This window comes from Crocodylus porosus, unplaced genomic scaffold (genome assembly GCF_001723895.1).
Source record: "Crocodylus porosus isolate Cpor-Errol unplaced genomic scaffold, CroPor_comp1, whole genome shotgun sequence".
Taxonomy (NCBI): Eukaryota; Metazoa; Chordata; order Crocodylia; family Crocodylidae; genus Crocodylus; species Crocodylus porosus.
The window spans coordinates 19143888-19169691 of record NW_017728928.1 but is presented as its reverse complement, the minus strand read 5'-3'; the positions used below and the strand labels follow the sequence as shown (position 1 = coordinate 19169691).

The following is a 25804-nucleotide window of genomic DNA, read 5'->3' as shown; positions in this document are numbered from 1 at the left end:
TGTCTCCAGCACACGCAAGGAGTTGGCTGTACATTGGGAAGTCCCCTGACATGCAGCACATTAGAAGCTAAATTCCATACTTGCTTTTGGCCAGAAGCACACCGAGAGGCATAGACTGGAAGCATGGGTGAGTCACATCAGCCCCATTCTCTGTGCGCACAGGTGATGACATCTGACAGGACAGCTTGTTTGCAGCCTGCCTGCTGTGAGGCTGTGTGTGAATCCATCAGCGCAAAATAGAGGGACTTCTGGAAGAGGAAGATTTCTCCTTCTGTGGGAGGAAAGTCTAGTCCAATGAAGCATCTGTTAAGGAATGGGCTTGAGGAATGATGTTTCAGGGCCAAACACATTTTTTCAAAGGAGGCTTCTACACTGTCTGCAAATTTCCTCATGTATCAGTACACAGTGGAAAAAGTTAGGTGGCTGGAGATATGGGATTGGGGCAAATTACTACAAGCACAAATGTTGCTGGTGTAATTGTTGTTTAAGGTTGGCTCATATACTCTTGCAAACACCAAGAAGAATCACCATCCTTTTCCTGTCAGTCAGAGGATTGAAACGATACTCACTACAAAACAATTTAGGGGGCGAGTCTGGCCAAGGGATGGCCATTTGTGGAAGGTCCAGTAGGAACAGCATATCCTCAGGACTCAGCAAGACAAAAGGCAGGAGCAGTGGAACAGCCAGCCGAGTGGCCCCAATACTCAGCACCACCTGGTGCCACATGACAACTTTGACTTCAGTTTTTATGGTCTCTCTCATCTGTGGGCCAGCATAGGTGAGATGCCTTCAGACAAAAGCAAACTTGCCTTTGAGGGCAGGAACACCTTGCATTTCTAGACTGCAATGAATCAAGGCAAAGATAGTATATTGGGAATGTAAAATCCACACATCCTGGATCAGGAAGTATATGCCCTGTGCCCCCAGCCTCCGCTTTTGCAAAATTTTCATTTTCCATCCAGCTGGGAACTACTTTCTAGCCCCATTTACCCAGAGACTGCTCTGGCATCTCCCCATGTTCCTGGCCATAACTGGGTGGCTGAAACCTTGGTTTATTTTGCGGCTGGATTCACATACAAAAAGCTGATGCATGAAATAAAAATAGCGCATGCAGGTGAGAAGGAGGTGTGTCTGCAGAGGCTCTTGATCCACATAAAGCAGCAGCAGTAGCAGTCACTGCCACCTGGACTTACCTTGCCCGTTCGGCTCCTGGCTGGAAGCCAAAGCTAGTTGGAGTAGGGGGGGGAGTAGCTGAAATATCAAGAGATTGCTCAGGAATTGGTGACTGAGGAGCAGCAGGAAGATCGGAAGGCGGAGCAGGGGGCTGCATGGCAGGTGGGGTGGAGGACGCTTTTCGAACTATGGAGGTGCCTCTGCGGGCCACCCAAGATGTGTCCATCACCCTGACGCCCATGCTGGGGGGACACAGAGACATTCCCTTACCATTGCGGAAGTCAGGGTCAGAGGAAAACAAAGAAAAGATTTGCACAAACAGCAGCAAAAGGAAAAAAAAAAATCTACTGCACTATACTCCGTTTGGAAAAGTGTATTCAAAGTCTGACAGAGTTCCCTCCCAGGGACAATCAGTGTAGCCAACTGGCTCCTTGTGGAATATGGACTTTACCAGGACGTGGGGACCTGACCTGTGTAAGACCTTGCTGGAGGCTTGGCCTAGCCTGTTTTGGGTCAGGTCCCTTTCTGGCCCTTCAGAAATTCTTCTTACAATAAGAACTCGAATGCTATTTCAACCTGTAGGACAGAAAGGACTACAGGGCCCAAATTGTCCTGGAAGACTTTGTAGACAGACTCCAAAGCATGCCTTCATTGTCAGTTTTAGCTTTTACTTTTAGAGCTGCTAGGCTCCATTGGGCAGGACTGCATTTAGGGACCGACTCCTGACCCAGGCACCCTCGTTACAGCCCTCCCACAGACAACACTAGTGTTGCTAGAGGAGAGATTGAAACTAAGACCAACCCTAGCTAATTTTAAACCTTGTTTGTTTACTGTGGGGTTACAAGGATATGCATGACTATTTGCAAATGCAAGGTAGCTGCAAAAAGCTATTATTTTAAGGGTTGCAAAAGTTGCTTTGACTGATACAGATTTACCCCAGGTGGCAGTCAGAAGTACGAAATCTTGGTTGGAGGTCTCATCTCCAAACAGCCACAAACTTGAGTGAAAAACACAACTTTGAAGCCAAAATGGATGAGTGTGCATTTTAGACAGTGACTCCTAGGGAGTTAGAGTAAATTCCCCCACTGAATTCCCCAAAAGTTTTTTTTCCTCTCAAAGTTATGAAGTGCAACAGTCATTTAAGTCAAATGAAGTATCAAGACCTAATTCTACATAGGCTCATCCCTTCCCTCGTTCCCCCTTTAAAACAACTTTAATGGAATACCACCGGGGGAGAAGCCAGCTCAGAATTTACCTTTTAATGTCACTAAATATAAAAAAAAAACCCAGCACTTTCTCTTGCACAGCAGGAAATGCCCTAACCTCATTGCCTACTGGAATGGTTCTGGCTTTGCTTTCAGAATGCAGGTGGCCTGAGACAGGCTTAAAATGGTCCAGTAGCTACTAGAGGATACTGTACCTTTGGATTTTCCTAAGGCTGCATGGACAGAAACATACAAATATTAGTGTATAAGAAACTAAGTCTAAAAGCTTCCACTGGGCAAAGGCAACCATCATATGGAAGCCAGTTCAGTGAACCAAAATAACATCACAGACGTCTTTGAATAAGGGTTACAGAAGAATGGCATCATCAAGAAGATAAGCAGTTTGTTCAATTATAATAATAATGATTATAAAAACCTTACATGCCAAAGATTGTGTCAATAGAGAAGATTCTGCTGTGCACACAGGGATTTCCAAGAACTGTCATACCATACATGTGAGAGGAGGACAGGGTTTGTGGGTGCGTATGAGAAGAGGGCCACGTGTTATTATGTTAGAAAGTTCACATTATATTCTGGTTTCTGGGGGATATTCTATAGTAGAGGAGCCTGGACAGCTGACATTTAACTCTAGGGGTGATCCCAAAGCGCGTGTGGGTACAGACAGTCCCAACTCGCAGGATGCTGTAATGCAGGCATGCAACAGCCCTATTGTTAAATATGTTGTATGGGAGCTCACATCCCATAGGGAAGCCCCTTGAACACCTTCCCTCATTTCTGTGCTCCTTGTGAATTCAGGAAAATATTCCCAATCCAACTGAGTGCATGTTTCCTCTTTGCTCAGGTAGCACTCACTCCCCTGGGCTTGTACTGCAGCCCTACATGTCTGCAACTTGTGTGAACCAAACCACAAGACTTTCTCTTGAGATCTGACGGTGGGGCTTTCAAAATGGGAGTAATTTCAAAGAGATGAGACTGAAGCACTGACCTTCCTACCTGTCACAGAGCTAGCGGTCTCTCTCACTGTATATGTCAAAATGTTGAAGCTGGGGAAGAGGTCCACTGGTGGTGCAAACAAGGAGTGCAGAATTACATCCACTGAGCTGTTTTTCTAGCTCTGTCACTGACCTGCCATGTAAGTATGCAGCAAGTGACTTCAAATCTTTCTTTCCCATTTCCCCACAATATTGGGAGTGGGGTGAAGAGAAGTGCACTTCATCTACTTCACCGGGAAATGTAAGAAGGCATTAATTGTCAGAAGCTGCTTAGATATTGTCAGGTGTGAAGTATCACCATTATGTACTCTTTACCCCATGGTAGCACCAAGAGGCCTTTCTTGTGTGGCATGCTCTACAAATCCATAACTGTAGGGCACAGGCACTGTTGATCACCTAAGGAATTAGACAGCAGTTAAACAGAACAGTCAGGGATCTATCCTCTGACAACCTTAAACCAATGACCATGAATGCCAGGGGGGGTACAAGAGGGGATGGATTATACTAGACATGTGTTGTACATACAGAATTATAGAAAATTGGGGTTGGAAAGGACCTCAGGAGGTCACATCTAATCCAACCCACTGTTCAAAGCAGGACCACCCCCAACAAGATCACGGCAGCCAGGGCTTTGTCAAGATGGGCCTTAAACATCTCCAAGGGTGAAGAGTCCACCACCTCTCTAGAGAGCCAGTCCCAGTGCTTCCCCACCCTCCTAGTGAGAGTTTTACTAATATCCAAACTAAACTTCCCTTGCTGCAACTTGAGACCATTGCTCCTTGTTCTGTTATCTGCCACTGCTGAGAACAGCCTAGCACCATCCTCTTTGTAACCACCCTTCAGGTAGTTAAAGACTGATATCAAACCCCCGCTCAGTCTTCTCTTCTCCTGATTAAATAAGCCCAGTTCCCTCAGCCTCTCCTCATACATATGATGCCTCTACAGAATCTACCACTTGCCACTCTCAGACAGATTTCCAGACTAGACAGATAACTGGTCTGACCCAATACGGCACTTCTTATGTTCCTCAATAGAACCTGCTATTCATTATTTCTACATTTCGTTCCCATAGCATATTCTGTCATGAATCCCATTAGGCCACATGTGTGACTTTAGAGTCACTGCATGAACTGTAGTGGGGACTAGAAACCCTTGAGACCCAGGACCACAGATTTCTCCAGGGCTTGCAGAGTGCTATATATGCCTGTGGTCCCAGGGAAATCAGAGTTAAAAGGCAGCAATAATCTATGTTGGCAAATGGTGTGTGAGGGCTTCCTTCAAAGGTTGCACTGTGCTAGCTAAAGGAAAGCATAGTTTTGATTAAGCTAGAAGCAAAAACTGGGTTTGCTTGTATCATACCCAAGTAATAATGATTCACCATAACAAGTAATGGAAGAGACCTTCCAGGACGGTCCTGTCTTTCGCTTCACCACTTATCCAGCTTCTTACACTCAAGATGATTGCACACACATATAATGCCACAATCGACACTAAGCCCCCAGGGACCTGATTCAGCAGGGACGTACATACTCTGCTCCCACAGAACTGCCTGCAAGGCAGTGCCTTCAGGATCAGCAGTCTGCACTGTTCATTTAACCAGCTCTCCTAAGACTGCTGCGCAATCTTTCTGTCTTTGGTAGGGTTTGTGTGCCCAGTGATACTTACCTTTCAACTGCAAGTGGGGTAAGAGGAAGGGGAAATGGATCTCCCCCTCCTAAAAAGGCCAAAATGTCAGCTGACATGGAAAGGCAGAGAGGTCAGGAGCAGGGGAGTGTGGGTGCGACAACGCAGCAAGGCATCTGCGCTCACCCATGGGGATGCGACCAGATACAGACCAGTCAGCGACAGAGCAGTTCTCCCAGCCAACATCCCGCCAGGTGCAACAGGCCCCTGTCCCGAGCAGATCTCCCAGCCAATGTTCTGTTGGATGCAGCCTCTTCCAGCTCATAAAACCAAAATGGACTTAAAATAAAAAGCCAAGCCTTAGCACTGAAGAGAAAAGACCCTACCCATCCTTTTTATAAAACTCCAGCATCATGTTGTCCGTGGCCACGCTGAGGGGGCGCCGGGCCTGGTCATGCTGTTTGCGGTCAGAGTGGTCCATGTCAGGTGAAGGCATGGAGCTGTAGTTGGCGTTGTGATTAACGTGCATGGGGCTCCCATAGTTTCCAGTCACATTGAATTCGATGTCTGGTTGGGAAAGCAAGAGAGTCATGTGTTTTTTAGGAACATTTCCTCAGCGCCAGTATGGTGCTGAGAGGATCTTGGCAAGGAGGCCTTATTACTACCATTTATTACTTGCACAGTAACAGTGCCTTAGAGCTCCAGTTATGGACCAGGATCTCATTGTGCTGGATGCTGTACAAACAACCCAGCATCTACAAGCTTGCCAGAGCCCACGCTCTATTAACAGGGGTAGACTAGTGCAGAAGGAATACAGCAGAGGCCAGGAGAAGCAGAGAGCATCCTCTGTAGCTCCACGAGGCTGCCTGCTCAGGACTCAGCTACAGCAAACCCTGCCTTCCATGCTCCATCTCTGATTCCAAGGGAAATAACTTGGCTTTCTTGGGCCTTGGACTGCTAGACCCTATGGCAGATGCTGTAGAGGAACATGCCCTCACAGATACTTATGTCCTGTGGCAAGAAGGGATAGCCCTTTCTTCAGCCAGCAGAGCTGCAGAGTCTGATTGCAGTGTTGGGATGGCAGTTCTGGGGAATTAATCCTGGAGCAGGGCTACTACAATGCCAGTACATCATTGGCAGCCCTGTATAAGCACTGCCCAGGGTGAGGAAGGCTGCCTCTCTACCTACCAGAGCCTATGTCAGTGGTGGGTTTTCTGATGTCCATCTCCAGTCACAGGGAACTGGACTGAGACTGCCCCAACCTATTCCCATTTCTCTAATTTTTGAGTCAGTTTACAACTTCTCTCCTGATCCTTCCCTAGAGGCTCCCAGTGATGAGAGATGCTCATGGCTAGCATGCTTGGCTAGGCTGGAGAAGCCTGGCCTACCTCCAGGAAAGAACCAGTCGGCGTGCTGGATGAGGGGCTCGATAATTCCAACAATCTGCAGAGAGACTGTCGTCATCATCTCTGTGATGTTCCTGCAACACAGGGGTAGAGGCAGTGGCTAAATACAGACAGGAAGACTGCAATGGCTGCTGTTCACAGAAGCAATGCTCCATAACTTTGGCCAAAGCCAATGTAGGCCAGTTCTGATAAGCAGTCCCCCTACTATTCCAACATAGCTCTGCTAATGCACTACAATCCTGATTTGCAGGTCCCCTTCCTGGTCCACTAGGACTTTCCACACTGCCTGGTATTTCAAACCTAAGCTGTCCCACAGCTCTTAGCCAAGGGATCCGCATGCAGCTCTGCCAATCCCCCTCAGTTTTGACTTGCAGTCTCTGATATTCTGATAGTTGTGAGGAATGTCAGATGTGGAAATGCTCTGAGGACACAAAAATGTAAGGGCATCTACCCATTGCTTCCCCTCTGCTCAGTATTTTCTCTTTGCATTTATTATTAATAGCACTGCTCTTCATGCCTAGATGCTTCTTAATTAATGAGTTTACTAACAAGCACGATGCTCAAGGTGCTTTCCCAGGTGTTGTGCTCCTGTAACAGCTCCTCAGCTGGGGTAAAAGAGCAGGGCCTTGCTGTGGTTTGCTGACACTCCTGCTGGTACCAGAAAAGGATCTAGACCGTTATTCCCAACTCATTCCTGATGTTCTCAATTACATACCACTTTGGCTGCAGATACTAGACTATCGTGACATAATTCGGTGTGATAAATGCATCCACAGTGCAGCTACCTTACCCTTAGGACAACAACAGTGGTCCTGACATGCGAATAATCCTCTCTGCATTCTTCCAAACCCTCCTCTTTAGGCATGTGAGCATAACAAGTGAGCAACCCAGGGCCGGTCGAGTCACTGGCCTGCCCACTTGTCTCTGGGCTAACCGCCTGCCTACCTCACCTTTGATAATGCAATTAAAAGTTGATAACAAGGCAGGAGGCTGCTGACATGCATGGTTCCTACCTCCCCTATAATGTGTCCTATGCCTCACAGATAGCATCCATGGCCTAACACCTGGCCTATAAGCCCGTGCCCTCACACTGGGACCCATGTGCCTCATGCTGGGACTCTCACACCCATGCCCTCACACTGGGGCTTACAATCTCTGTACCCTCACACTGGGCTCTCATTCAACCATTCGGGGCTCCCAGCCCCTCCCTTTTCCTCAGACTCCCAGCCCAGCTCAGGACCCTCTTGTTCCCCTTATGCCTCCCACACTGGAGCCTCATCCCCTGCCCAACACTGGGCCTCAATTCCCTTATTCACTTGCCTCAGTATTGCTCACTGGGCCTCAATCCCCTTATCCCCTCGCAGCATCCCCAGCTGGGTGGCTTTCTTCTCTCGGCTGCTGGCAGCAGACTGCTGGCTTCACTGCTCAGAGCCCTGTTCTTATAACAAGCAGCTGGGCCCTGTTCCCAATCAGGCAGTTGAGTCTGATTAGGAGTGCAGACAGCTGCAGACTGCTCTGTTGCTTGCCCACACCCCTGTGAGTAACAGAGCACAACTTGTGCTCTGTTACAGCAAGTGGCCTGATTCCCAGAGATGCTGAGCATCCATCTTCCTGCCAACTTCTACCAGAATTAAGGGTGCCCGGCACTTTAGAAAAAGCAGGATGAAATAAAACAAGAATAGAAGCAGCTACCATTAATTCTCTGCCAAGAACTGTCTCCAAGGTAACTCTTCTATTCTGCTTTCTCCTCTGTGTAGGTGATCCTCTCCAGCTTGGCCAACTGACTGGGCATGTCTACACATGTCTCTTTTAAGTGGGCTTAGCCTAAAAGAGCCATTAAGGGTGTGTGGACGCCCTTTATGAACCTTAAAAATGGTGACTTAAGGCTATATGAGTCTAAATTTGATATCTGCATAATGCAGGTGTCAAATTTAGGCACGGATAGCTAAGTCACATTAGCACACGTGTAGACTTGTTAATCAGTGTGCATTAACGTGGTGTGCATCAATGGATACACATCATGTTAATGGACAATAGCGCATCTGCATGTGCACTAATGCGACTTAGCTATTCATACTTAAATTTAATGCTTATGAATGTGCATTAGCGTGTCCAAGTATAGATGCGCACGTAAATTGCCTTACTGTGCCTTAAATAAAGGTGCATTAAGTTTAGGCACACGAAAATACATGTGTAGGCATGCCCACGGTGGACTGAACTAAGGACTTGCAGAGCTAAGGGCCTGAGATGCCACAGCTTGATCGAAAGTGGTGACTCTCAAGCAGGGTGCCGTGAGATCTTTGTAAGGGTGCCATGGGGTACTCTGCAATACTATCATTGTTGTGTATGAAAACACCTACACAGCATCAATGAGAAAAACCCAGAGATTTCAAACAGAAATTCAGTGTAAAAATGACTTCTGGCCTGTGTTGGTTTTTCTCAGTTTTTTCTAATAGAACTGCTTCAGTATTTTTCTGCAGTCAAAAAATGAGTAAAAGTTATGAGCTGATATTTTTTGAAGGGTGCCTAAGTCTAACAAGGGGTGCCTTAAGCCTAAAAAGGTTGAGAACCACTGATCTTAAAGAAACATGACTTGGGCGATAACAAACTCCCATCCACTGTTGTTTGGGCAGAGAGGGAGACCTGCACCACACACTCACCACTTACCCTTCTGCTTGAGGCCAGAGGAGATTGGGACCCAGCACTATTGCCACATTGCTCGGTGTCATTTTGTTAGCATCCTGGTACTCTGTTAGCTTTGCTAAAAATTTGATCAGGTATCTGAAAGAGATGATCAAGAGACGGGGTAAGACTGGACAGGCACCTTAGCCTGTGCTTGAAGGGCATATTCTCTGTAACTGCACCAGCCACTGAATGCTTCTTTCAGAAAAGAAGAAAGTAAAACCACAAACTACATGCTACTTACTCTCAGGGCTACAGTACCTTGGCCTCTATCACATCAGGTAGTTTACAGGTCAGGACTTGCACTGAATGCCAGAAACCACCATGAACTCAACATATATTTTACTTGGACACTTCCAAACCAATTCTAAGGGACCTTTTCAATCCTTCTGTGACTTGTCAAAAGCCACCAAGGCTGCAATACAAGCGGAGATACAACCCAGATGTTCCACTCTCAGTCTTCCTCTCTAACCACCAGCCAAAGTTGCTTTCTATAAGGTTGTAAGACATGCCTTTGCTTTAGACTTCATGGCCTAGTCATAGCATAGATTTATTTCCATTGCTAAGAACCTAAAGGTATAAGTATACAGACGGGTGAAAAATTATAACATTAAAAGGGGTTGTGGGTAGGTGGGGGAGAAAATCACCATGCATCAAGCTAATCCACTAAAACTTTCTGTGTCTACTCCTACCCCGTGGTAAACAGAAGCTTAGTCTGTCATTCAGCAATTGTTTCAGTTAGGGGTAAACGGTCTCGGTTTAGCTCCTATTTATTGTGTGATACAGCAGACATCAGGAATGGTCATACCAGATCAGTTGACATAAGATCATGAATTGTAAATTCCTTCCCTTTTAGTTTGGTATAATCTCTCTGCTCTCCAGGATTCAGATCTAGTCCAGGATCTAAAGTGCTCTAGTACAAACCACATCCAATAGGAAATCCTACCCTACTGGGCAGTAACTGCTAAATCATGGAAGTCAATAAACCCACTCTCTGCAGACAGCAACCCTTTGGAGCTACAATTCTCCCAACAGCCTGGGTGGCTGGTGGCTTGCAATATGCGCCAAAAGTCAATAGATTTGGGCCTTCCTGGATCAACATTGTAGGAAATAGATTCCTGCATCTCTGTATGACACTGGATTCATGGGGAGGGAACTGCTCAATAACAAAGCATGGAATTCAGGATTGGTAATACCAATAAGGCTGGGATTTTCAGTGAGGCTTAAAGAAATGAGGCAGCCAAATCTTCTTGAAGTTCAACTGGAGATGAACTAGTGCTCCTTTAAAAACCCCAGGTTCAGTATTTTATGGATTGAATGGACTTCTGTTTCTTTGGTGCAGGTGCCCCCAGTCCTCCTGCTCTAGAATTACATGGAGCAATACTAAAATCCCACACATGGTGTTAGCTCCATGGGCACTAAGCCAAGACCATGCAATGAAAAGGGATATCTCAGAAAGTGCTTGGCAGCTCCAGTTCTATGGCCAGCATCAGGGAGTTGGTCAAGGAGGACCTAGAAAGAGCTTTCGACCTCTGCAGTCTATCTGATCTCTCACACTTTCTTCTCCCTAGGGCAGAGACGGAAAAGTTGAGGTGGAAGGTAGGCAGGTCCTTACCCAACAATCTGTTTGCAATCCTCCCATAGAAATGCACTTGGTGCTCTTTTACTATGGCTGAACTCAACGCAAATGCAGCCTTCATGTTGTGCACAGAAGCTCCTGGGATCCACCCCACACTAAGAATGGTTTTGAATGGACTGAGCTGAGAAATTAATTTAAACCAGCACAAAGTAGGGCTCAGCCACAGACTCGGAGCCACATGCCAGAACAGAACCTCTGGAGACCAGCAAGACTCCCTGAATCTACTTGTTACGGGAGGTACCAAAAACCTTCCAACTTCAGTGGAAGCTCAGCAGCTTGTGGGATTGGGCCATGTATCACTAGCCATGCAGAAATCCAGTTAGTATTAGTGGGACTTCAGCAGGGATTTGAGGACAAAAATACCCTCCCCTCAAGTTCCTACTTACTTGTGGTCTACACTAGAGGACTCCACCACTTCAACTCAAACTGGTTTCTAACTCAATGTAGTTATAACTGTGCAAAGACTGGTATGAATGTATGATGACCCTCATCTTGGCCAACATACCAGAAACTGGAATAAGGATGGTCGTCACCAGAAACAGCACTGCTAGTTTCAACTAGAGATCCACTGGGGACTGCCCACACACCCTCACCTGGCACAAAGGGAGGCATAGTTCACAGTAATGCTCTTCATTCAATTACATTCAATTAAGCAAAATCACAATAAATATGGTTTACACTGAAATGTGACGTGCACACAATTTCAGCAGGGGCTCCAGGGGGTTCAACAACATGCTTTAAAGTCATACTTCATGCCAAACTTGGCAACTGTGCATCGATACATGGTCTAAGTGTCCCTGTTGCACATGCATGCACACACAAATGCATGTGCCCACCCATGCACTGACCTGATGTTGTTGTAGTTGGTCTTGGGCAATTTTTCACAGGCATTCCATAGGGCCTGCAGCCTCTTATCTTGGTCCTGGATGCTAGGAAGAGAAGAAGAGCATAGGATTAATTTGTCAGTTGATCACATGGCTGGACCATTAGTTTTGCTGAGTCCTTGACTCTTCTCAAGAAATGGGACCTCAAATCCGAATACCCTGACAAATGGAACACCTTTGAAATCTGTACCTGAATGAACCCAGGAAGTCATATTGGGAACTCACTTGGAGGCTTGAATCCATTCTTCATAAAGTTCAAAGGTCATGAGAGGCTCTGGCAGCTCTCGGAGATAGGACTTCAGTGCTCCTAAAAAACAAAAGGTAACACTGGCCATTTAGGACCAAAGTAAAGCTTTCTGGGCAGAAACCGCAGGGGACCTGTGCTGCACCTGGGGTTGGATTCTAGCCCCTGCAGCAAAGCACAGAGGTCATGGTCTAGGCTCTGTCTGCCTTAATGACAGCTTCAAAGCAGCCTTACTTGTTATTTCAACAGTAACCCAAACTGCCCTAATTAGAATGCTAATAATTGTGACAAAAATCCAGGTTTTTATCATTCCTGCTGTCACAGTTACTTTCTCTTTTTCCTCTTTTGGGGCAGTGAGATTTGAATGAATCATTTTGACTCCTTTTTTCAACTAATTTACTCATAAATTTCTCAAAATGTGAATCCCAAATAGTCCATTAGTCCAACATCCATCTTAAAATATAATAATCTATGATCACAGCCATGCATACTTTCCACCTACATCTATCTGGTTTTTTTGTCACTTATGTAACACCCCAACCTGCACCCACAATAATTCATATCAGTAATATTCACAGAATAGCACTCAGTGTAACAGCAGTGTACCAACTGCTTACAGCCTGCTTCAGCTGCAGCTCCAAGACAACTTTGCCACTGGCTTTAATAGCAGCAAGATCAGACTCATTTCATTAGGGATCAATCCTGCAAAGCACTGAGCACCCTCTGCTGCCACCGACATTGCTACCAACTGAGGGTGCCCTCAGCATGTCCCAGGTAAAAGCTTGAAAGGGCAGGGAAGCCATCTCTAATCCAGAAAGGAACAGCAGCTTAACATTACAGAGCATTCAACTGTCGCAATACTCCTGGCATGTCACTATATACATCTTCAAAAGTTGCATGCGAGTTTTGGACGCCTATTTCCCATTAGAATTGACAGAAATTTAAAATCTAAATATTTTAACTGGTTGAAAAACTCAGACTCAAAATCCACAAGGGATACGGATACAAAGTATTTTTTCTAAGCAAAACTGATGTTTGAAGAGCCCAGTAAGGCGAAGATTTTATTTGTCCAGCATTTTGCTTAGTCACAGAATCTGTAAGAACCAGTTTTGAAACTTGATGGTGTACGTGTGTGCACACATGCAAGCATATAGGTGTATCTAGCCATTTATTCAGTGCTCATCACCCATTTTGCAGAATGCCTCGTGGCTACCATAACAGTATTTACGTTTCTTCAGCATCACCCATAACTTTTCTGAACAAAACAGATTTTGCATCTATCTGAGGACATTTAGAGTCTTTAAAATGCACCAGACAAATCCACTGGCTAACATCAGGGAAATTAATAAACATTATGAAACTATAGGAATCAAAATGACATTTTCTTTCTCTTTTGCAGCAAACAGAATTGTAGGCAAGCAAGGAAAACAAAGACATAACAGTTTGAGGAAACTGAGGATTGAGAAGTACTGCCTTTATTTGGCAAATCTAAAGCCAACTGGTACATGAGGATGAAGCTCACAAGCTGTTAAGCTGTGGCCCCTGGGGTCCTGTTCGGCTGCCACTGCCCCCAGTTTCTAGACTCCCCCTTCCCGCCTCCCCCCCACAGGGGGGCAAGGCAACAAAATGAGCAGCTAAAGGAGCTGAGGATAAGTACGAGGCCATGCAAGGGAGACAGTGTCTGTGTGCTGCAACAGTGGTGGTGGGGTGCCCTCCAGGGCATGTGCTGCACCTGGGTGGGGAGGGTCTGAATTGTGCTTGCCTGCCCATGTGCTATAGCAAGGGGTGGGGTGCCTAGTACAGCTGTGGCAGGGAAGGGTGCCCTCATGGCTGTACTGTGCAGTGGTGGGTGGGAGAAAATGCCTATGCGGCTCAATAACCTGTGGCTCGACTGGTAGCAGGTAACCCCTGCTGGTGTGCCCCCGGGGCTTAGAAGTTGTTCAGCCCTTGTATAACGTGTACATGAAATCAGTGTTTAAGCAGAGGTCACATTTATTTTCCATACCAACGGCCAAATCCATTAGTGTTCCTATCCTACTTTAGGCCTAATATATCATTACGTAGCTTCTTCAGTGCTTGTTTGTCAGACACCCTATTGTTTTATGTTGAGAGACAATGGGCCAATTTTTTCATCGCACTGCAGGAAACCAGGATTAATTCCAGAATAGAGTTTTTCTGGATTTATATTACTGTGAGAACAGCATTGTTTTCAATTAAAGAACTAGATAATCATTTTACACAATGTACAGCTAGAGTTAAATTAGATATACATATATAATGAAGACTACCCAACTGTTCTATTTTTTCTCAAAGCTAAAAATAAATGGGGCAAAAGAGTTCAGATTCTCTCTTTCTTTTCTTTAAATAGCTTTAATCAAGTGACTTGATCATCTGAAAAGCTATATAATGAAATGCCAAAAAAGGTCATTTTTGACTTTTTCCTATCAGGCAGAGCTATTAACCCTCATATGAGGTCCCTGCTGAAGGGTGCTTCCTTTTCCCTTGCTGTTTAGAAAATACAGCAGTGGATCTCATGTTCACAGCTGCACAAGACAGTACTAAAAGTTGGGCGTGTTCTGGGAGGGAAATCATAGAAAAATGTCACAATTTCCAATTTTTTTTTCCTGTTCTAGAACAGAGCTATAACAAAACAGTTTCAAAATTTCCTAAGAAACATAAATAAAAATAAATGTTGTAGGTCAATAAAATATTTTTATCTTGGTAGACTGAAATAAGCCACTCTGGTTTCAGTTCTTTTATTTTATATTTATATACACTATCAAACACATTCAAATGAAACTGAAACAAAAATTAACGTTGACACACAGAACCAGAATACTTCCATTTTTTTTAAAGAACACTTTGGTCAAAAGCTATATGTTTCTTTGAAAAGTTTCCTTTGGGTGAATCAGTATTTTCCAGTGTACAGTGTACTGCTGGGAAATTCCCAACCAGCTCTCAACAAGAGGATTTCCCTGCTGCAGGGGCTTAGTTCATTAACAGTCCCTTGGATAGGAAGGGATCATATACAGAAATACAAACTGCCATTACTGAAGGCTGGAGTGTCAGAAGGGAGATGCCCTTTACCTGCAATGGCATGCGGGTCGGCTGAATACTCTTGCACATCCACTACACAGCAGTCTAGAGCGGCTTTGAGTTTCTTTAACTTGGAGGCGGAGGGAGCCACCCTGAAGAGACCCTTAGGACAAGAGAAACAGGAGAGTTGTCAGGCCATGGAGAAACTCCTAACACCAAGGCAACAGCAAGACAAACAAGGAGCCCCGATGGCCCAGACTGCAGCTTGACCTTCATGTGAGCTGAAAATCTATCCTTGTGATTATAGTCTGAGTACTGCACACAGGATGAGGTTTATTAGAAAACTGTTGCCTGAGGAAGTGTGGAAATCATTTCTTTTGAACCCATCTAACTTGGACTCAGAACTTAAGTGCAGTTATAGATTTAGATACACAAACTGTTGTACGGCAGCACCAATGGAGGGATGCCTTTTTAAGTCAGCTACGGTCAAACCTTGGTTCCTACAGTTTACAGTGTAGGGCAGGGGTGGGCAATTATTTGGGCCTGCAGGCCACATAGGCAGTTCTGGGGAGCTACTGCAGGCTGGTCAGTACCCCCCTCTACCCCTTCCTAGCAACAGCTTGGAGCCCATGCACCCTGTAGCTCCTCCCTGCCACTGCCAACAGCACACAGCCCCAGCCCTGGCCCCGGCCTGCCCCATGCCTGCTCCAGATTCACCCCAGCTGAAGCAGACCAGCCAGAAACCGCGCACACAACTCAGACCCCAGCCTGTGCCTGGGTTGCCCAGGGGCTCCTCTCTGCCACTGCCACCTCTGAGCTGCCCAGCAGGGCAGTGGTGGTAGTGAAGAGGAGCCGTAGGGCAGTGCGGGCATGGGCTCTGGGTAGCTGCAGCAGTGATACTTTGCCGCTGTGCCAAGCAGCAGCTTCTGCCCAGCCACTGCTGCTGCCACTGCTCGAGCAGGCGCAGGGCAGGCCCGGGTCAGCGCCACGCATGCAGGCTCCAGCTAGTCCGGAGCTGGTCCACACCGGTGGGCTGAGTCTTGAGAGGCTGTGGGGCAGGCCAGGGTTGGAGCTGTGCGCGTGGGTCCCTGCCAGTACCATGGGGCTGGTGCCAGCAGTGGTGCCAGCTAGAAGTAGCTGCCACTGTCTAGGCTGCCTAGAAAGGCAGTCCAGCTGTGGAGCTGCCCCAGCCCTGCTGCATGCCCAGGGGGCAATAGGACATGCCACAGATTGGACAACGCCAGGGCGAGGCAGAAGTGAGGGACCTGCTGTGGGCAGGACAAAGTCCCACTGCGGATCTGGTCCACGGGCCATATTTTGCCCAACCCTGAAGTAGGGCAAAATTAGGCCAGGGCAGAGAGGAGGTCACTTGTTCTCTAGAAGTCTGTGCGTCCAGGATATCTTCAGTCATGCTCGATTCATCTCCTGATAGAAACCAAATTCTGTTCTTCCTAGCTTTGACAAGCAATGACCAGAATTAGACATTTTTGCATTCTTCAATGTGCGTGCCTCAGAAAATGAGGGGACAGATTTAGGAATTATTAGGGCACAGCAGGATCGTGGGAACATAGATCTAATTAAGTGAACAGCTAATCTCTGCTTTGTGAGTAGTCTAGGCTAGCTAAGAGGTTGAACCAAGAGGGAAGCATGAATGGCCCAGTTCATGATCCAAAATAAACCAATCAGTAGGTTTTACTGAAGCTACTGTTTTTTCCCCTCATTATTATTTGAACTGTAATTGCACTTAGAAACTTCAGTCATGGACTGGTTGTACTAAATGCTGTACAGACACAGAACCACAAGATGGTCCCACAGAGCTTTCAATCTGAGACAAGGGAAAACAGACGGACATGGAGGAAGCACAAGAAAACAAGGTCAACAAGCTAGGAACCAGCACTAATTGTTACCTAGGTTTTAATGGAGAGTACAGCAAAGAAGGGATTTGAAGGACTGTGAGGTGGCTTTGCAAAGGTCTGTAGGGAGCTCCTTGCAAGGAGGGGGGCAATGTAGGGGAAAGCATAAAGGTTTGCTATTAGCAGGATCAGCTACAGAGATGAACGATATAAATCAGCATAGAGGGGGAAGCAGCCCAAAGCTGTGACCCAAAATCAAACCAAACTGATCTGGAGATTCCAAGATGTCTCTCAATATTTTTTTAAGTCAGGTTTTCAATTTCTCAGCTGCTTTTCTTAATTCTGGCACAGTGTGGAAAAGCAAAACCTCTGCTTCTTTTAACCTTTTCTCCAGTCGACCCAGCTCCCCTGCCCCCTCCCCCAAGAAAACAAATCAGAAGACAATCAGGAGCTGGTGGTCTGAGAAGATTTTCAGTCCAAATCTACAGATGAAAGAAGTGTAAATAATTCTGAGAGTCTACAATTGTTTCACCAAACCTATGAAGGTTGGTTTCTCCATCATCCATTCAGTCCTGGTTTCTGGCTAATGACGAGGGACAGGAAACCTTCTATATATGTCTGTCTCTGAGAAAGGAATGTTGTAAAAAGGACATTGTGTGCGCAAATGAATCCAGTAGATTATGCTCCAATTCCTTGGGTCTTGAAATCATCTTTCCTGCTTTCCCACTCTTATTTCAAGGCAAACAAAAAGAAAAGGCACATTTGCCCATGTGGTTCTGAACAGCAATATACTTTCTGTAGACAAGGAATTATCTGGGCCTCCAAAATGCTGATAAATAACTGAGACCAACTGTCCTAGGAAAAATATGGCACTGTTAGGAAAATAAGCCGACCAAAGGAAGATCAAGAGACTCTAAATGCTGAAACCATAAGGGAGAGGTGGGAAGTGTCATCTAATCAGCCACTTGTGTTACAGAAACAGCCCTGTGGAACAGCTGAATGCTCATTTGTCCTATGAAAGGTGCTGCTCAGGACTGCAAGATGCTTGGCAAATGAAAGCTAAAATCTTACGCCCCTGGCATATGTTCATTTAATGGCACCAGAGGATCTGATCTGCAATCCCAACACATCTCAGTCATGCACTACATGGTCATGGCAGGAGTCCTGATTTTGGGATCAAATCCCAATCACACCATTAACTGCTTGCCAGTGTAGGGGGAGCAGGGGGCCAACAAAGATCCCAGGCTTCCTTGCACCAGCAAGCTGAAACCTGGGGCCCGCAGCTGGTGTGAACCAATGTGGCCCCAAGGCTAGGACCAACAATTAGCTGTCAATCCCAGTCCAAGGACTGCACAGGAGCCTGTTTAAGATGTCAGTGCAGTCCCAGCACTGGGGCTAACAATTAGCTGGCAACTGCATGACAACTGCAAGGACCTCACCACATCTCAAACTGGCTCTGGTGAGGTCCTGGGGCTGGGCATGATCAGCAATGGTTGATCTCAGCCCTGGGACCTCACTGGAGCCAATCTGAGATGCTAGTGTGGTCACAGTCCCAGACCCAGTGCACTGGGATGTCAGAAAACCTAATTTGCTGCCCAACTGCACGTGCAGCTTTTTAAGGTCCCAACACACTTGGATCAGGGAGAGGCTCCCTGTTCTTGGGATCCCCATGTGCCAGGGACGTCAGAATACTAGGTGCGCAGCTGGGCCGCACATGGTTTTTAAAGACCCTGGTACACTGGGACCCTGAGATCAGCAAAGTGCTCACCTATCCCAGGGTCCTCATGGTGGGGATGTGTCAAGCCCCTTGCTCCACAGCTCCCTGGGAGCAGCAGGGCAAGACAGTCAACCTGCTAGGTCTCAGTGAGCCCTGTGATTCACCATAATCAGACACCAGAATGTACCTTGTTCCTCAGCCCCAACCAGAGCTGCGGAGCAAGGGCAGCAAGTGCCATGCTGGATTGCAGGGACCCAGCACCTCAGCCCAGCTAATGAGCTCCCCTCAGCTTGGCACCTTGAAAATTGCAGAATGCAGGGCTGCACCACACAACTGTCATCCTGCGAACATGGAGAAGCTGTCAACCAAGCCCTGCTACGCACCCTGCATCAGGGCACACGGCAAGACTACCTTGCCACACATTCAATTTAAGTCATGCTAGAAATGAACCACAAAAATTTTACATGTATTTTGTGGAATATTTTTGTGGTTGCTTTCCTATTTTGCTGCATCACTAATTGTCTGAATGTGTGGCAGGGTTACTATTATTATTTATGGCATGATTAACAAATTAGGTATGTCTTGTTGCAATGTCTGCCAGGGGCTTAAACACAGTGGAATTAATTTGTTCCTGCTGTAGATCAAATGCTCATATGATCATCTCCTGCTGGAGATGAACTTGTGCAAGAGAATAACTTTGAATTAAGCTGCTTAACCACGTGTACTCTCTGAGCCATTTACATCACAATGCATTGGGCCTGCTCAGTTCATGAGAGTTGCATATCTACGTTTGGCCTGGTTTTGACTGTTCTGAAAATGCAGAATTTACTTTCCTATCCTCCTTGCTCTCTACCAAAGTGGGAAAAAGCAAGAGATCTGAGACTTGAGACCTGCCTTTGCTCTCTCTTATATCAGTACCTCCCCACTGATTTTAGTGGAAATGTTCCTGATTTACATATGCACACTGTCTTAGATGAGGGGGTTCTAATTTTTTGGTGGCCGCTATTTCTTAAGTTTGTAAAATTGTATATTCCTATGACTCTGTGTGATGGATAATACAAAGTAGCACTGCAGGTTATTACAACCACACAGCAACTTCTCCAACAACCTAAAAGATATAAAAAGGGTGAACAGCTCTTCTCTCTTGCCACAAAGGACAGGACATGAAACAATGGCTTTACACTACACAAAGCAGATTTAAATTAAAACTTAGGAAGAATGTTGGAATGGTAAGACAATGGAACAAGCGGGGGAATCTCTTTCATTAGAGGTTTCTAAAGAGAGCCAGGATAAGCATTTGCATGGGATGTTTTAGGAATAACATGTCCTGCATTTGTACATGGGACTGGACTAGGTGACTATTCTATACTATAGAGCTACTTTCATATTTTCTTTTTCTTCTTTTCCTCGGTATATATTTCCCTTTTTCCTTCTTCTGCTTCTAGAACTTTGCCACATTACCTGCAAAGTTACATGTGCCACAGGTTACAAAATACTATGATCACAACTCAATCTCCAAAGACGTTTATTTCATGATTCAGAAGGCTGCAATCTTTAATCTTACAGTTAAACTAAAGGCTGCAAATAGGAACAGAGGGAGAAGAGCAGGGGCTTGATTCAAAATCTTGGAAACCTAACCCGTGACTTTTGAATGTTTTAGTTGGCCTGAAATTCTGGAAACACTAGGAAGAATGAGTAGAGAAATAAAGGGGGGTACTTTTCATAGATCTTAATGCCAAAAGGGATGATTATTATTCTTGTACCGTAATGACTGCTCTGACTTAACCTATGTTCAGGCATGTATTAGTGTTTGTCTTGGGAGAGCTGGAGGGAAAAAAAAGGATTAAAGTATTTGTTTTGGAATAAAATAGTCCAGCTGGGAGGGGAGGCGGGTCCCCCTACTCACCTCCTCCTGCATGCCACACTCAAGCAGCATGGTCACACATGCCTCAATGGGGAAGGCGATTTCCCTCCCACTGACTGCCAGATGCTCCTCCAAGGGCTTCCCAAAGGAGGGCTTCTCAATCCAAGCTTCTGTTATATGGATTCAAAGCAGAGAGAGGGAGAGTTAGAGGATTTAATGGCTGATTAGGGAGAGCTTGCTCACTGGCTGGTGTAGCTATACTGCTTCCCTTCCCTGACCCCACAGTCTACACCAGTCAAGTATCCACAGATACTGAGCTATCTTGGCATAGGGAGGTTTCTGATGTGAGCATCCCTATCCCCATGCAGACCAGGTCACATCTGTATGAGTAGGATGGGGGACATACGCATGTCTTGGATGCCTTCATATCTAGATCTATGTGATTCTGGAGCATGATACCCCCCCAACTCTTTGAGGGGCCCTCATGTTGAAGCTCAACCTTCTCCCAGCATTGCCCCATGGCCACCTGGAGTTAGGTTAGTGAGGCAATCCCTATCCATCCCCTGCTCTTGGCAGTTGACCATTCTGCCTCTGCACAATATTGAGTCCCTGCCAAAAGTGAGGGTCCAAACTCAGAGCTTCATAAAGCATTTATTTATAACATTGCTGTTACTTTTCCTTGGAGTATATAGCCTAATGATTCCCAACATTTGTAATTCATGGCACCCCTTGTTAGACATTGTTAGGCATTGTTTGGAAAATGCCCCCTAGTCTTTTCACTCATTTATTGAGTGTGAAAAAATAACACAGCAATTACACTGTTGCAAAGAGCATGGAAAGAGGTAAGAACATTTTTGATGGTATGACTTCTATTTGAAATCTTTGGGTTTCTCTTGTGCATCATGTTTAGGTGTTTGCATACCTAACAGTTATACAGCACTTTCAAAAGTTCCTTATGGCACCCTGGTTGGGAATCACTTGTACTGTCACTGAGACAAGCATGTTTGAATACTTGTTTGTGAACTTAGTGTACAGAAATTACTGGGCCAGGAGGATCCATACCCTTAGTAGCACTAGTAAGCCTTGTCCCAGGTTCCCTGCATACCTCTGTTACAGCTAATCCTGTCCTGAGCCTCTCCTTCTAACATGGCCTGCCATTTTGTCTACTAGATTCATGATGCACTTTGGATGGCACCCACCTCTGACTCAATTCACTAATGATCTGAGATACTACTTTTTCTCATGCCTCTGTAGACAAAAAGCTTATACTGGAATAAACCCTCCTAGCATTCCCAGGGATGGAAATCCCCCAAGGCTGCCACAAGGCATTGCAAGGAATTTACAAGAACACAAGAATGAAACTAAAGTTAAAGTAAAACAAAAAGATCATAATCAAAACACAACATTCCCAAAACATCTGAACAAAACCATTCACTGGATTTGAAAAGATTTTTGGTTTGCAAACATTTTCAGGATTTTGACTTTTTTGGCCCAGTTTAAGGGAGGGTTTCTTTTTTTTTTTTTTAATTAAAAAAATGCAGAATGAAAACTTATTTCCAGCTCAGCTCTCACCGCAACTATGAGGAACAGAACGCTATTAGTGCTGTTCACCATGCTGCAAGCAGGCTGGCAAGCAATCACTACAGGACTTTCACTTTAAAATGGCAAAGATTCCAGTTGCAAGGGAGATTGCCTTGTGGGACCAATGAAATCCTGTGTATGGGAAGTGGGGCCATAAACAAACTAGCTCTCAGCCTCCTGCATTCCAGTAACTTTCTTCCACAAAGAGATGCACGCTTACCCCAGAGGACAGATGAAACCACATTTCTAGATATTTCAGGGACTGCATGCAAAAATGAGAGATTTTGCTACCAATATCTTTTTCAGGGCAGACTGAGAAATAGTGTTTCCTTACCAAGAAAGGCACATAGAGCCAGCTTTATTCTGCCTGATCAGCAAATCCCAACAAGCCCCTAGAATTTCCCAGCTAATGTCCACCTCAAGGGTACTTGAGTATGTGGGTATACAAGACTGCACCTGTTTGCATGTCTGTGTTTGTTGCGTATCTGCACTCTGGTGGGAGAGGGGAGGTAAGCACGGTACGTGCATGTATCTCAGGGTTAGTAAGTCCATGTGTGAATGTACCTCCAGCATTTCCACCGCACCCATAGAGAATAGGGAGGGGAAGTAATCCAATTCCTTGAGGTGGAGTCAGGAGTCTGCATAGTCTATTCAAGTGACAGAGCTGGGAGTTCCCTTTCTGAAAGAAGCCTCACACCAAGAAACTTCTGCCTTCAGGTTGTAACAAATGCTATAGGTTAAGTAAAAGCCAGGGCCCCACCTAGTCCTGTTTTACCTACTGCTCTCTATACTCAAGAACTTCATTAACTGTCCTCTTATTCTGACCTACCTTAACCTAAAGCACACAGGGCTGGCAAACCCACCCAGACACAGCTGGCAGTGAAAGGTGGAGACAAACTGGGGTAATCCAAGCAGCATGAAGGAGCAGGCCCTCAGGGGGATTTGCAAATAGGAGAAGGCCTAGGCTAGGCCTAGGCTAAGTTGGACTAAGCTTCACGTGGTGATTCAGTTTGGAGGAGATTTGGCCTGATTTGGTGACCGAATCTCCAAATCCAAATCAAATCAGGGGACCAATAAAAAGGCCCGAATCGATTCAAAGCTCTCCGAATCTTCAGAAAAGATTCGAAAAGCTTCAATGATTCGGGCAGTCCCCACCTGCTGCAGCAGGGAGCTGCAGCTGGACTCGGAGTTGGTAAGTAGGGGGACCCCTGCCAGGCCCTATTCCCTGCCTGCTCCCCCGGACCCCCTGACACCCCCCCGTGGCTGCCCCGCCCACGCCAGCTCTGGCCATTTAAGAAAAAAAAACCCCCACGGGATCTCCAGCTCCTGCAGCAGCCTCAGGGCTTCGGGAGGCTCGTGCACAGCCCCCCACACAGTGCAGGGCAGCAGAGACTGCCCCTACACAAGGCAGGAACCCGTGAGTAAAGGATGTTTTGGGCTTTTTTTTCCTTAAAGGGCTGGAGCTGGGGTTGGCGGAGCAGCCATGGGGGGCTAGGACAGTGGCGGGGAGCACTGGGGGGCTCATGCAGAGCCCCCCATGCAGCATGGGGCAGGGGGATCACCCCCTGCCTGGCAGCACCTGCTGAGTCGGGGCTTGTTTTTTTTTCCAAGTGCTGGGAGCTGGGGTGGGCGGGCAGCCGTTGCCAGGCTGGGAGAGTGGGCAGGGGATGGGTCTGGCTGATTCAGAGATTCAGCCAAATCAATTTGGGACAGTGATTCAAATCACCAGATCGAATCACTGTCCTCCAAATTGGCCAAATCCGAAGCAAACACTAGTCGCTTCACACTGGCCTAATGCATAGCGCACCCTATATATAACGTGCGTTAGCACTTAAGGGTGAAAGTTTCCTGGCAGCTCTAGTCACACAGCTCTGCGCGCGAGAGAAAACTGAGTTCCAGCGGGGAAGGCTCATTTGAATGTGTCTGGGAAATCAATCTCAGGGGACGGAGAAACAGAGCAATGTAATTTTTTTTCTGGGGGAAAAAGAAACTGAGTTACTGGAACGAGGCAGCACGCAGGACTGATTTACTATAGTGGGAGACGGATCAGTTGTAGCTAGGGGATGGTGGCTAACTCTCTTCGCTGGGGTGCAGCTGATTGACTTGGGCACAGTGAAAGAATAGAAGATGAATAGGTTTTGATGGTTCACAGTAAAGACAGCCATCTCAGGGCAAGAGGTTTGGGAGGGATTCATGTGTGAATGAAACCAGTAATTTGGGAACACGTAGGGAACTTACTGCCCAGTTAACCTGTTTTGAGCACTATGGTGAGGAAAACTGATCCTAACTGTGGCAGCCAAATCCCCACATAGAAAATGGTGGCTTTCCTACTAAGTGGAGGCCCGTTCTCCAGCAGCACGCTGGAACCCCTGTTCTGTTATACTCCGATCCTGCCTGCAGTGGTGAACAAGACCTGATGCTTCAGAGGAATGGGAACGTTCTCACCACCCCATGGATGATAACGTAATGCAGAACAAGGGGACTGCATCATCATGACTTTTGCCCTAGTTACCTGGCAACAAAACTCTGATCCTCCCCCTTAACTCAGCATGCAGCAAAGAAAGAAGAACACTGTACACTCACCCTGCTGTGCTTTTATCTGAGGCAACACGTTCTGTAAAAGTGCTAATGACTTCCTATGGTATTCTGCTTGCACTTCTATTAACTGGGGAAAAGACAAAAGACATATTACATCCTACTGTGGAAATGGGTAGGATTTTTGGTAGTGGTAGAAGTGATAGGAGGGTGCATCCCAGCTAGGAATTGATTATTATTCTAATAGGGCACCATGCAAAAGGAAACAATATAAACAAAGAAAGGCATATAAGCCTGCTTTGGACTTACAGTTTCAAAGTAGTTTGCATAGTCTATTTCTTTGGCCACAAAATTGTACATGTCAGCTGAGAGCTGGTCCTGTGAAAAGCACAAAATGAGCAAGAGGTAAGTCGCGCAAAACAGCCACTCTCATCATTAGACATCGTTATTTCCAGGCAGAATGGTCGATGCATGATCAGAGGTGCTTGTACACACTACTGAGATCATGTCCCATTTTGAAAGGTCACCTGGGAACAATACAAACCTTTTGCTGTATTTGATCCTGACTGCTGGTAATGGGGGCACTAAAAGAAAGGTGGGGCAAAAAAACCAAACAAAAACAAAGATCTGACTTCAGTGAATCTTTGTGATTTAGCTTTCGTTACTGGTATGAGGCTGAGAAGGGGAGGCTCCAGGATTTGGAGAACTGAAACAAAAATACCTTGTCCAGGGCAAGATGCTCCCTGTTAGACCCACGAGTCAGATCTAAACCTCACCATTTTGCTTCAATGATAATTCCAAACACACCAGGAGACCCAAGGATCTTGCAGCACCCTGGTCTGAGAATCCTGCTCATGTTGCCTACTGAAGATGAGAATTTTGCTTTGAACAGCAATTCAGAGATCTGAGGTGCTGGTAAGCTGGTAATTCCCTGCCCGCTTTTGGTTTCTGAAAGAAGGTTGTTTTTTTTTATGGTAAAAGACATGGTGGCCCAGACTCAGACGTGCTGCAACTGGGGACAATCCCTCTGAATTCCATGGCAGGTACACTGGCCAGAATTTGGCCCAGTGGCACACTTGAGAACCATGCAGGACTGACCCATCTAATGTCATCTGAAATATCTGGTAGTCTTCTCCCTGATCAACCAACTGCTGATAATTCTAAAACAGCACGTGAGCATCTGCATGTCACCAACACAGTCCTCAGTACCCACTCACTGCTAATCGTGTCCTGCTCTGAGATCATATGCTAAGTCTACACAAAAGCCTACATGTATTATGCAGCCCCCCACTATATTATGACTGCATGTGTAAGACCTACATCTGGATGTGCATGTATCTATCTATATA

The 25804-nt window shown here is 46.1% G+C and overlaps 1 protein-coding gene across 11 annotated transcripts in view; it reads right to left on the bottom strand.

The window, feature by feature from the left end:
- Window positions 1-25804, bottom strand: part of ARHGAP44 (Rho GTPase activating protein 44) — a 180471-nt gene that overhangs the window by 16248 nt on the left and 138419 nt on the right. For 7 of the 11 annotated variants that reach the window (XM_019542745.1, XM_019542750.1, XM_019542752.1 and 4 more), the window contains 11 exons: window positions 24765-24833; window positions 24504-24585; window positions 20382-20509; window positions 14957-15068; window positions 11851-11932; window positions 11590-11670; window positions 9088-9201; window positions 6403-6494; window positions 5401-5581; window positions 2594-2611; window positions 1194-1415 (listed from right to left, as the gene is read on the bottom strand). In XM_019542745.1, coding sequence (XP_019398290.1) covers window positions 1194-1415; window positions 2594-2611; window positions 5401-5581; window positions 6403-6494; window positions 9088-9201; window positions 11590-11670; window positions 11851-11932; window positions 14957-15068; window positions 20382-20509; window positions 24504-24585; window positions 24765-24833 — 1181 coding nt within the window. The remainder of the gene's footprint in view (window positions 1-1193; window positions 1416-2593; window positions 2612-5400; window positions 5582-6402; window positions 6495-9087; window positions 9202-11589; window positions 11671-11850; window positions 11933-14956; window positions 15069-20381; window positions 20510-24503; window positions 24586-24764; window positions 24834-25804) is intronic. The other 4 variants (XM_019542746.1, XM_019542748.1, XM_019542755.1 and 1 more) reach the window with 2 other exon arrangements.